Source organism: Eucyclogobius newberryi, unplaced genomic scaffold (assembly GCF_026437365.1).
Source record: "Eucyclogobius newberryi isolate DKJ021-1_F unplaced genomic scaffold, fEucNew1.0.hap1 SCAF_3, whole genome shotgun sequence".
Taxonomy (NCBI): Eukaryota; Metazoa; Chordata; class Actinopteri; order Gobiiformes; family Gobiidae; genus Eucyclogobius; species Eucyclogobius newberryi.
Window position 1 is genome coordinate 15,823,170 of NW_027315945.1, and position 12,542 is coordinate 15,835,711.

General features: G+C 39.5%; 1 protein-coding gene across 2 annotated transcripts in view; it reads right to left on the reverse strand.

Annotated features, from left to right (window-relative positions):
• The window catches only part of arhgef1 (Rho guanine nucleotide exchange factor (GEF) 1), a 40,118-nt gene that overhangs the window by 23,464 nt on the left and 4,112 nt on the right, over positions 1-12,542 (reverse strand). Inside the window, exon 1 of one of the 2 annotated variants that reach the window (XM_072461399.1) lies at positions 3,357-3,389. The exons of the other annotated variant lie outside the window; for it this stretch is intronic. Within the exon in view, the coding sequence (XP_072317500.1) occupies positions 3,357-3,383 (27 nt within the window). The 5' untranslated portion in view covers positions 3,384-3,389. Of the gene's footprint in view, positions 1-3,356; positions 3,390-12,542 lie in introns of those variants that run through there. 2 annotated transcript variants of the gene reach the window in all.

The window sequence follows — 12,542 nt, forward strand, 5'->3', positions numbered from 1 at the left end:
AGTACACAAGTTTCTCCTTTTGGAGAGTGCCTAATATGGCAGCACAATATTGAAAATTATTTGCATGTGTTTTATGTGGTACTGCGATATCAATATTATTGAGATATTTGAATATACTTTTGTAAGAATCTGTTCTCTTCTGTTTTTAATCATACGTTGACAGTTTTGGCTGCACTCTGTAGTGTCTGAAGTGAAAACTCCAGACAAGTCTGACCACACACATCAGTGACACTTCTGAAGAAGACTACAGAGTGCAGCCGAAACTGTCCATGTAGGATCAAAAACAGACGTCTGTTCCTAAGAAACTATTATACTATTCCAGTATCTAGTTTGTTGCATTGTCAAATATTGTGTTATCTAATATTATAATATGAATACTTTTGAAATATCGATATTGTGCAGCCCTTTCGCCTACAAACATGTTTTTCAAAACATTAGACTCTAAAGGAGGAAAGATGAGTCGTAAGTCTCCTTGGAACAACAAACAGTCACTGACAACAGCTAAGAATGTCCCAGCTTTGTCTCCATTAATTTAAAATAACACTAGCATTGTGGGAGTTGGATAAACATTGTTAAAATTACATTAAGGACATTGTATATGCATTTGGACTACTTTTTTCCCTTTTTCACGTGTTGACAATAAACAAGCTTCCTAATTACTTGATACCGGGAGCTATCTGTGCTGACTTGGGCAAAGGCATGCGTACAGTAGCGGCGAGGGAAAAGTGGGAGGTCATTTATGCTGCTGTCTCTGGGAGTGGGAGTCTCTTGTGGCCAGGAGGAGCCAAATGTTGCATTCCAGCATATATGGCACAGTTCAGACAACAAGCAGCTTCACCTTTACCACTGTACAGGCTTCGTCTCATGTGAGTCTGTGCGGGGGTGTTGGGTTCAGCGGGGTTAGCGTTAGGCTAGCCTCGGTCCACACTGCGCTGCGGACAGGGGCTCGCCACAGCTGCCCTCCCTCACATCACATTCCACCACTAACTAAGTGTCAGGTGGCATCAATCTAATGATAGCCATCAAGCGTACATGCTTTTGTGTGTGTGTGTGTGTGTGCGCGTGTTGTGGGCGATTGTGGGAGGGGGGGCATTCCTACGTGATGGTTGGAGCTGCCCTGTACATGTGTCAGAGAGCAAACGTTTGTGTTCAATAATGACAACTGGACGGTGAACCTGGAGGGCGAGGCATGTTCACTGAGTGGAGAAGTGGGAGAAGAAACTGAACATTAGGCAAAAATAGGGCAAAAGGTGGGCAAAATTGAGATAATATTGTGAATGCGGTTATGAAGATCCATAAACTTTGAAGATCGAGTATATTGTTCAAAAAAGCAGATAAAAAAAGATGTTGGTAGCTTTCAAATAACGCTATATAGAGATGTTTCTGCACTTTAGTGATTTATTTGTGTCTGATAATTAACCTCAACTAATATGTTTAAAGCAGGGGTGTCAGAGCTACGAGTGCCATAAGAGTGCCATGAGGCTTTGCAGCTGCTGCTCAGAGTCAACGCTCCTCTGTTTCTGTGCCGACTCATGCACCAAACTTTACAGACTTGATTTCCGTAGAGAGGTACGAGGGGGGAAAGGGACGCGTGGCTTTGGGAAACATGTGGAAAAGAAGAGACCGTTTTGTGGACATTAGAACTGTGGTAAAAGTGGCACTAATAAGGCGTTAACAACAAAAAATAAACTTCTGTGTTGAAACCTCTGTGAGGAAAACATCCCAAGTGCAAAACCTGAACAGACTGGCCCAGGTAAAGACTTTTTACACAGGTCAGAGTGTAATCAAACATTAACAAGACAGTGAAGCTGCTGTGAGCTCTGACATCAGAGTCCTCTGTGATGATGAATACTATCAGAATGCACCAATTCTGTTAAAAATTGGCCCGCAACCCAAAAGGAGTTTGACACCCCTGGTTTAAAGACATTTCTATCGATTTGAAAAAATATTATTTTGGTAATCAATTAAGCCAGCAGTAAATAATTTGATAAATATATTAGTTGTTTGGATTGAAACAGAACGGAGAATATGCGATTTTTACCAAATGTTACCAAAATGCAGCTGTAGTAAATGTTTAAGTACAAAATTGTACATGTTTTGTTCATTTTTATGTAATTCCTGCTCTGTCTTGTGTATAAAACCTTTTCTCTCAGCACATGGCATGTTTTGGAGTTTGTGTATAGTCCAGAAAACAACGTGATTAATTTATCAATTAACTTGTTTCAGCCCTTGGCAAAAGGTTAATGATTTTTATTGTTGTTTTTTTTCTTAATGTGCATAAACCAGGTATTATATTGTAATACAAGTTTATTTCAAAACAGCACCTGTTTAACATTAGGCCAAAGCTGCTTAAATGTCTGCGTCTGGTTGATGACAGGCTACAGAGAGGTAATAACAGCCCATCACTAGGCCTTGTCAATGTTTTTGACAGATGATAGATTGCCTCTGAAAATATCTTGATAAACGATATAATTGAGCACAGCATTTTATAATACGAAAGCAGTAATTCTAGCAAATAATCTCTACTTGTGTCTAAAAGTAAACTTCAAGCCCATGTCTGGAACTTCACAGGGCCACTTTTATATTATAATGATATATATTGATGATTATATCATTTTCACTCTTTTTCACAATTCTGATAAATCTTAAAATGAATTGAAACATTGTAGTAAGGGCAGACTGGCAGACTGGGATACCCAGTGGGCCAATGGGTAAGTGTGCCGAGCTGTTGTTCCGCCCTAGAGGAGGCGAGCTCTGCATTTCAAATGCCCAGAAAACACATATTTACCCATCACAGGGGCTTACAAAGACATATAATAAGGTGAAAATGTTACTTAGTTCTGCTTTAGAGACAGTCCCGTGCGGATCTCTAGCCCTCGCTTGGAGCTGTTAACATGGGGCATTCATGGACTGTCTCATAGGCCTACTTGGCCTATTTGAAGTTGAGTTTATAGCTCTACAGAACATTAGGGTGCCTTATATGAAATTGATGTTTAAAGGTGCACTATGTAAGTTTTCTAGTTGAGGCTCTGTCACCCGATTTTCTCATAAAATAAGTTTTTGCTTTCACCTGAAAGTTTCCGCGAGATGATATGCATCTTTCATTTATCCGAAGGAGCTTTTGTTGCCAAAACGTATGCTAGTTTTCTGCTTGTCTCAATAGAGATTGCTATGTTTTGAGTCTCAAAATGTAACTGTATATTTTTTACCTATCGAACAATAAATGAACATACCTAAGTAATTATTATGATATGCCTACCCATCAAACCAACATCATCCCTTATGCAAAACCCCATTGAGAGTGTCCATGATGAGCTGTTAGTAGAATCCCTTAGAACCAAGAGATGGGAACTCACCCCAAAGAGCACATCTTCAGCATCCATAGTGCCAGCAGCACAGTCAAGCTCCTGCAATAATATGACGCTGGCTGTAAGTGTGAAGGTTAGCAATAGCAAGCTTTAAAAATAATACAACACAACCTGATATATTTGAGTTTTTTGTGACTCATGCATACAAACAGCTGGGGAAAAACTACATCTATCCAGGTACAATAAGATAATCAAGTTTGTGCTGATGGTTCAGAAAGGACTCGTCAAAATGCCACAGTAAGTGACTACAGTGCCGAGGCTTGTGGTTCAGCTGCGATTGCACAGGAAATGTCAAGGACAAAAAGCCTGAAGTAGCAAACTCAAATTGAAAACATGACCGGCCTGTAATGCATTATCTCATCATGCTCATTATCATGCTTAATATGGTTATGTTCTATCAACTATTGTTGGATTTCCCAACAGAAATGTGGAAGAGATGGAAAATCTGAACAATTGGGCTATGGCATTACATGATCCCGGCCTCGAGTCCTTGTGAGACCAAGGCTCTTCTGCAAAGGAAAGATTTAAACTAGGGCTGCAACTAACACTTATTTTACCAATCGACTTGTCAAATGATTATTTCTATTGTGCATTGAAACCTTTTACATAAGATAAGATAGGATAATCCTTTATTGTCCACACATGGGGAAATTTCATTGTTGCAACGCAGGTAGATACAGAGGTAGATACAGAGGAAAAGAACAGATCACTTATAGGAAGTTTGAAAAACACTCCATGACATGCCAGTCCAGGTAACGATTATCAAACTATGACTGTTTATATTTTATAGTCGGCAAGTCACAATTAGTTGATTACTAGTAATCATTGTAGCCATAATTTAAACATCATGAAACAAATCAATTAAACCACACATTATAATTGGTCTGTTCGATGTACTTACAGAGAACTTACCATTTCTTTTCACTCTATGTTCTATTTGTAAACATATAGTAACTGCAACCCCCCGAAGACCGCTCGCAGAGGAGCACCAAACTTAGCTCGGCACTGGCCACATGTCTATTGTATAGGTCACATGTGGCTGTTCACAATAGGCCATGTCCTGTCCTCTGTATACCATGAGGGCAGAGGACTAAAATAGGCTCGCTGCTCATAGCAGTAGCTGACCCTGTTTATCTGGCACTCATCAGCACCATCAGCCTGGATCTGAGGGATGTTCCCCTTTGGACCATGCAAACCCTTACCACCACCTAAAAGCACAAGAAGAAACTAACTGAAAAAGGGGGACAAGGTGGCAAATGGAGAGGCACACAGACAGGAAGTGGGTGTAATTTCCTCAGGAAGCTATCAAAGCCATTTCCTGCAGGACCTATCAGATGGGGAGAGAAGATGGAGAAAATGTGACAGAAAAAACAGAGGAATTAAAGTCTTATAAAACATGCTGATGCCACGCTTAGCTACGTTCACATCATGTGAACCATAAAAGGAAGTTTGCATCAAGCATGAAGGAAGATGGTGAAACAAAAAGAGGAAGGAGAAAGAAAGGTGAAGCGAAGTTCTGCTCACTAAAACTGTGCAAACGAATAGATCAACAGGACAGGCTATTATCAGGAGGTTCCGCCTTGTAGGCAGGGCTTACACAGCTCAGTATAGCTTAGATGTCCAATTTCTCAGACTAGATCCACAGATTGAGAATGGCGAAAACAGTGTCTAACTGACCACAACTGAATCTTTTTCTACGATTGCTCACTTACCTAATGCATTCAGCGTATTTTCAATATTCACCATGAATTCATAAGTTCAATTCATAACTAGCATGCTAACAGCACATTTCTTGATTTACTGAAAATAAAATGCTTTATATTTAGATTGAGCCCATAATGAACACATTTTCATCAAATGCTTTTACAATATATCTATAGTGTGACAAAACAAATCTTACTTTACATGAAAAAAGTAGTACAACGATGAGTACAGCCTTTCTAACTTGTTGTATTTATGTGGCTTTTATTGATGGTGCAAAGCAGGACTTTGGCTGTGAGCACTTCAGCCTATACAAATCCTATAGACTAAACAGAAAGAGGAGCAGAGGGGCCTCACCAAGAGGGTGGAGAAGAAATTAAAAGAGGGGACACACAGAGGCAGGAAATGAGAAACAAGGTAGCAATGGCAGAAAAAAGTCAAAACAGCCCACAGTCTGGTCAGCAGGAAACTATTCATGTTAAACACTATAACCTTGTAACCTGCTGCAACACAAAAACAGCATTGTGGCGTGAAAGGCACACGTTTTTTATCATTGCGCAAATAATGGTGAGATTGCAAATGGTGGTAAGAGGGGGGAAGGAAACACGGTTAATTGTTCCAATGGTGCCTGGCCTGGGGGTTGTTTGGCCTCCTAACAGTACAAACAGCTTATTTGATATTCATTTGTGATTAGATGTGCAATATATTTTGTAAAAGAATGAGATACAAAAAAAAAAGCATGATATGTTCAGTACTGAGGTCTCCATGGCGTTTCAGTTTGAGATCATAACGTTTATCTATTTCCAACCATTTAAACTGCAATTTAGATTTGAATCTTGCCCCTACAGCCACCAGTACATGCAGGGCTGAAACGCTGCTGTATACGTAGATCATTTGCTTGCACCAAAACACAAAAGCAAATTCTGAAGCACAATCACAAACAATAAATTAGAAACTATTTCATGCAAAATAACAATAAGGTGAGATAATCTGTATGTAAACCATTTTAGTTAGCCAAAAAATATATTCTGTCATGTCAACTGGACAAAATATTCTTAAGAGTCCTGCAACAATTTACAGAATTTTCGACTAGGAAAATGTGCAATCTGTTATACTGATTTATTATGATGACAATTCTGTCCAGACAAACTCTAAGATAAGATAAGATAAGATTGTATTTTAATATTGATCTCAAGCGGCGATATTTGCTTGGCAGGTCTTCAAACATGATGAACTGCGAATGCAGGCAAAAGGTTGCAGTCTGGAGAAAAGTAAGCTAGACAAATGGAGATGCACCATAAAAAGCAAGCCTGTGCTAATGCTAACGCTAATGTGAGTGCTGTTCAGTTAGGGTTTGTGGACAGTTTATAAGTGATGCAGCAGATGAGGCCGAGACAGGCTTGTTCCACATTACATCATTAAGGGAATGTGATAGCCTTCTAGCTCGGATGAATGACGGTGCAACTTAATACCAACAAGAACATAATGCAATACTGTTATGTTGTGTACTACTGAGTTCTTGTTTTGCAGTGTCTGTGCACTCTAGGTAGCCTCCATTTACAGGTCCTATTATATGCATTACTCTGGCTACTACTTTTGAAGACTTGTATGTATTGTTTTTATTGATTGACATACAGCTCAGAAATATTGGACTGATATTAACAAAGGACTCCAGACTGTTTTTGACATAGCCATTCTACGCAAGCTCAAAACTATGTATTTGGGTCTCAAAACTCCTTCCACGGACACAATAAATGGATACCTTTGGAGGATACTTTTGAGAGGAGTGACGAAGGTCATCACAAAGAAATAGCTGACAGAAATTCAACCAACAAAGAGTTGTTGTTGTTGTTGTTGTTCTGAAAGAACAACAACAACAACAACAACAACAGTGCCCCTTCTCTAGCAGGAAGTGCAAGCGTTTGACACACTGCAGAGGAAGAGGTCAGTGGACAGTAGAAGCACTGTCCAGAGGACACAACGTGTTCTCAATGTTTTGAGCATCAAAACGCTGTGTGTTTATTACAATCAGACTCATATTCACGGAGAAATTAGTCTAATTAGTCCAGTGGCGCAGCAGCGGACCTACGAGCCCCCCAGTTCAAAAGACAACTGGTGTGTCAATATTGTGTGTACTATATTTATGTGTAATTATCTCATGTTACGTGGGCACCTGCAGTTCATTGTCAGGTGCGGCCCGTATATGGACAAGTTCTATTTTCTTTGTAAGTTTCATGTGCTCTGATTGTAGTCAGGAGCGCTGTATAGCCCGAAAAGTACAGTATGTTGTGGTTTTCTTCATTTTTCTGTGAAGGTCTTATCCTTTAGGTTTAGTTTTAAAAAAGTAAAACCAAAAAAATGAGCAATAAAGAAAAAAAATACTAAATGGAGAAAAAATAAGTATTTGATGAAAGTAAAAGTAATTCAGCCCTGATGTCTGCGTATACAACACACGATGGTAGAGGGCGCAGTACTGAAGCGTATTATACAAAGCTAAAAACAAGTCAAATATGGCTGAGCTGAGACACAACTCATAATAATAAGCATAATATAAGACCTTCAGCATCAGGGGCCAACTGGAATATAGAGTGTATAGAGCAATACATCTTTCTGCAACGAGGCAAAAGTAATTTTATTTGAAGCCTTTTTGTTCCTTGACATTGCTGTTATGGTTGTCAAGGTGTCTTGAACTGGGGATACTAAACTTGACTGAACGGTCGACATGCCGTTAAAACTTTATAGATTTCAGTATCTGTAAACTAACATTAACAAATGAACTAAGTGCATATGAAGTGGCGGAAAGTAAAGTACACAAGCTAAAGTATAATATACTTAAGGAAAGTACACATAGCTAAAGATTTGACTTCTGTACTATCTGTACTGTCAAAAGTATCGAAAATACTACCGGTAGTATTGAAACTCGATACTTATTCCAACAAGTACCGACACAAAAAAAAATATCATGAGCAGAACTACATTTGGCCCAAGAATGTTGTTAAACTTTGGCCTAAATAAGACCATTTTAAAATCATGGTGGTATTGAAAATCATTATCGAGTACTTTTCTTAGTATCGGAATCGAGTTACTAGTCACTAGTACTCTCTTGTAATCACTAGTTCTATCTACTATACAAAATTTTTGAACTGGACTGAAAAGTAAATTGTACACTTCCTAAGGTTATTTTTTAGCACATTCACGGTGATGTTCAAGCCACAGCCCTTAGCGAACAAACATTTTTACATCAAATCCATCAAATTAATTTGAATTGATACTGTTGACCAAAGATCAGCATCACTACATTTGAATACACTTAAACGATTAAAAATGTCTCAAAATCTTTACTTTTAAAAGTACATATTTAAAGAAGCACACAAAATGTTTAGTAGATTATTTCACGTGCCATTTTTACTTTTATTTGAGTCATTCTATGCACATGTATCCGTACTTCAATAACAAAACTGAGTACTTCTTCCACCATTGTGCATATCCAATAGCAATGGGCGGGTTCCTGTGTCAAACTTTTCCTCCAGCCTCGGTGTTCCATCAGTCCTTTTTCCTCCCTCACTCGCTCTCCCTAAACTCACCTCCACCTCCCCCGCCGCCCTCAAACCTAAAAGAAAAAGTGCCCTTGTACAAACACTCCGAGACAAACCTCTGCATTCAGAAAGAGCAGACAAGGCCCAATTATGTCATTTAACAAGCATTACGCCGTGGCTAAAATAAGATTATAGCCAAGAGTGAACGGGAAACACAGCAGGTCCTTTCACAGCTTCACACGAGTTACAAGTTTGTCCTTTTGTCTCACACACTTTATTAACCAGCTCAACGACACAAAGTCATTCAATAAATTAACTGGTGAAACAGATGTTGTTCATGAGTGTCAATAAGTAATGGAAGATTAGGACCGTTATACCATTTAAATAGTAAGAAGGCCAACAGCTATTTATCCAACAATGTAACACTAAAACAAGCTTAATTAAGAATAAGAATCCAATGTCGGGCAGAATTGTAAAAGACGAGAATGAAAGAAAATTAAAGATTTTGTTTAGTCAGTTTCAATTGTGAAAAAAAAATCGTTAAATCGTGATTTTTTATTCCTCACAATAATCTTAACACCAAAGTTGTATATCATGACATCACTATTCAATTCAATTGCATTTATTTTGTTATGCCCAAACCAGTTTTTTGTGCCCACATTTGACCTGTATCCGGTTTGTTCAGGGCAGTGTGAACAGCACAAATATGTTTTTTTTTTTTCAAATCCGACCAAAGCCACTTTCGTATGTGGAAATAAATCTGATCTGAATCTACACTTTTAGAAAGTGCCTTCAATCTGAACACTCAGGGCTCCAGGTCTGACATAAACATCATCCACAGGCAACATTTCTGGGATAAACGTCACAATTCTGAGACAAAGTTCAAACTGTAATCGGGCGGTATTTGAGGAGATTGTGAAAAAGTTGGTAGAGCGAGCGATTAATCACTCCTGGCAGCAATAACAACACCAGAAATAAAATAAAAAATTTAAAGAAAAAAAAAAAGAAAATCAATAAAAGGGCATAACGTGCCCTTTTTACTTCCGTAAACACAGTGCGCTACATGTGACGTTGTGTTCTTTTGTGTGCACGTGGGACATATCAAGCTGCATTCCGTTCACACCAGACACACCCGAGTTCCATTTTTTGTAATTTAAATGACCACGTAAAAAATCCGAATTGGGCATCATACCCTGCCGAGTGGACGTAGCCCAAGACACTAAAGCTCAGTCTTGCATAGCTATGTCTAAATAGGTTATTCAACCACACTGGAAATAAATAGAAATAAATTTGTCCCAAACTTTCACAGTCCGTCTTAAAATCCAGTGATTTAGCCGTCAAACAATGAAAACTAAGCTACAGTCTCCTTGTTGTTGCATCAAACATTTCATAACAGGCCAATGCCGTGTCCCTAAAAAGCCTCTTATAATCATTTCCTCTTCCAACCAGACTTCATTCACTGCTCCAACAAACTGAGACCCCCACCCAAAAGTGACTCCCCTCTCCCCCTCCCCTCACCCCTGTATAGAGGTCAGCGGTTGCATGGAAACATTTGATAGGACAGGGCCAATCGACTGGCATGGATTGGCAGCTCGCAGTGAACCTCCAGCTCAGCTCTAACCATTCCCATGTGTGTTTGTGCGCACATGGAGCAGTAATTGTGAACTCTGATTTACATTCGGAGCCAAAACAACAGCTCCTTTCTGCATGTCCTCTTTGTGTGAGTGGGATGTAGACGTTCTAGGAGGCAGAAAATGAAGCAGCTGAGAGTTGTTCTTAAATATTTTAGAAGGATTTTTGCTAAAGCTTTTGGCTTAACATTGCCCAAATGCCTTCAAACTAGCGCATAAGCACACCATGGTTTATAATGCTGCCAGCGGTGTGCAACCCAGATCACATTCTTCTTTGACTCGAAATGTACCAAGAAGAATAAGAATGAAAAATGTCTCAGTTTGAGTTTAATGAAAGTTACTCTTTGCAAACCCTTAACGCAGACAGCTTTTTGAAATAAGTTAACCCCTTAGTACAAACAGATAAACTTTTTGTTGTCGTTACTAGTGGCAACACATGTGAATAACTGTGGCCAGTGAAAAGCAGTGTCAGTGAACTGGCTGCACAGGTGCCACCTTTTCTCAGGGTCAGAACACAGCTATAAAAGGCATTGTTCCTTCAACTGTCATCAAATCACATGATGAAGCTTGAGCTGAGGATTTATCACATTTTAACTATAGCTTCAATCTACTACAGAGAATATACGTGATGTTCAACTCAAAATATAGATTGAGCCACAAAGCATCTACAGTATATTAGAGTTTTTCAAAAAATGTGTTATTGGAATAAGCGCTGCAAGATAATAGAAGTAGAATATATCTATATACAGACAAGAGTTGATCATTCATTTCAAGTATACAATTAGAGTATTGAGCAGATGCAAAGGGCCATATGATGAACATATGACTCAGATACAAGCCGTCTCCACTGTAAATTATGCTTTGTATTTATTGCAGTGACGGGGCGGAGAGATATGATCCTGAGACGATCTGCTTTTTGGATGATATTGTCCGATTGTGATTCGGTGTTTTCTACTCAAACGCAGGCACTTTTCCCCAGCCTTTATGAGTGAGTGACAGGTGGATTTAACCAATCACAGTGAAGTGTGAACTCTCAGAAGTAGCAGATGGCTTTAGTTAGCACTTAAAGGGGGCACATGCTAAGTCAACCTGAGCTTTAAACGACGTGTTATAACGGTGTTCGCTCGTTCTTGGGTACGCTGGATTGTATTCAAATGGATGAATGCATGTTTTTCGTCAACAAAATCAAGTAAATGAAAACCTACTGCTTGCTACTGTGAAATGTAAGTACAAAAAGGCTTATAAGTTCTGCATTTTTAACAGGAAGTCCCAAAGATTCTCATTTCTATTACTAAGCCTGTTTTAAACCCATCTAAAACCAAAAAAATTATAGTATATAGTATAGTATAGTTTATTACTAAGTACTTTAAAGTGTGTGTCTCCATTAATGGCAGCTCAAAAATATAAGACCTGCAGTTTTATTCTGACCCTGAAAGCTGCTCACACATTTACTGGATCTATACCGACAAAACAGATTTGATTACATGAAAAAAGTCGGGTATACAGCCCCTTTAAGATGGTTGCCGAAATCTTCCAATATCATTTACATGTCCAGAAAGCGTCGTTATATATTTACCGGTACTTAGTTACACTACAATATTGGGGAGGGTTGCAGTGCATTTCAAAGGTACGCTCTCATGTTTGAGGCGAGCATGGACAAACTCACACATTGCCTTTACAGCGCTCAGTTTGGAGACCTCTCACCCTCTAAACCCTCCGTAGCGTCCATACCTGGCGTCTGTCACAGCTCAACAGTAAACACATGGACGGAGGTGGCGGCTGCTTCTTTCCAGCCTGACCTCGCCAATGAAAGGGCCCATTCTGTGTTCTACGCCTTACTCACCCTGGACACATCAGCCTGCCAGCCTCCAGCCCTCTGACTCAACACTTGGACAGACACACTCGTACCACTATTTCCACTCCGGAGCAGCAGACGCTCAGGCACACTCGCACAGGCTCTTCCTGCTGAAGGCCTGTGAGAGTCAACTTGTGTGGTAGATTTATTTTTTAAAAGAGTTCAAAAGCGGTGCACTGAAAGTATCCATCTGCTTCATTAGTGAAAATCCATCGAGGGAGGACAGAGAATTCAGCATTTGAGAAGAATATATTTCAACTTTAGCAAAGCCACGGCCAAGCACCAATAGTATGTCTTAGATTTTAGACCGAAAACCAATCTGCGTGCCGCACCTTACAGCTGATCCCTCACAACACAAACACAGCATTATCACAGTGACAGTGGGCTGCTCTTGGTCTGGTGGAAGTGTAAGTAATGCTAGAGGGTTAGAGGATGGTCAACGGTTCTTTCA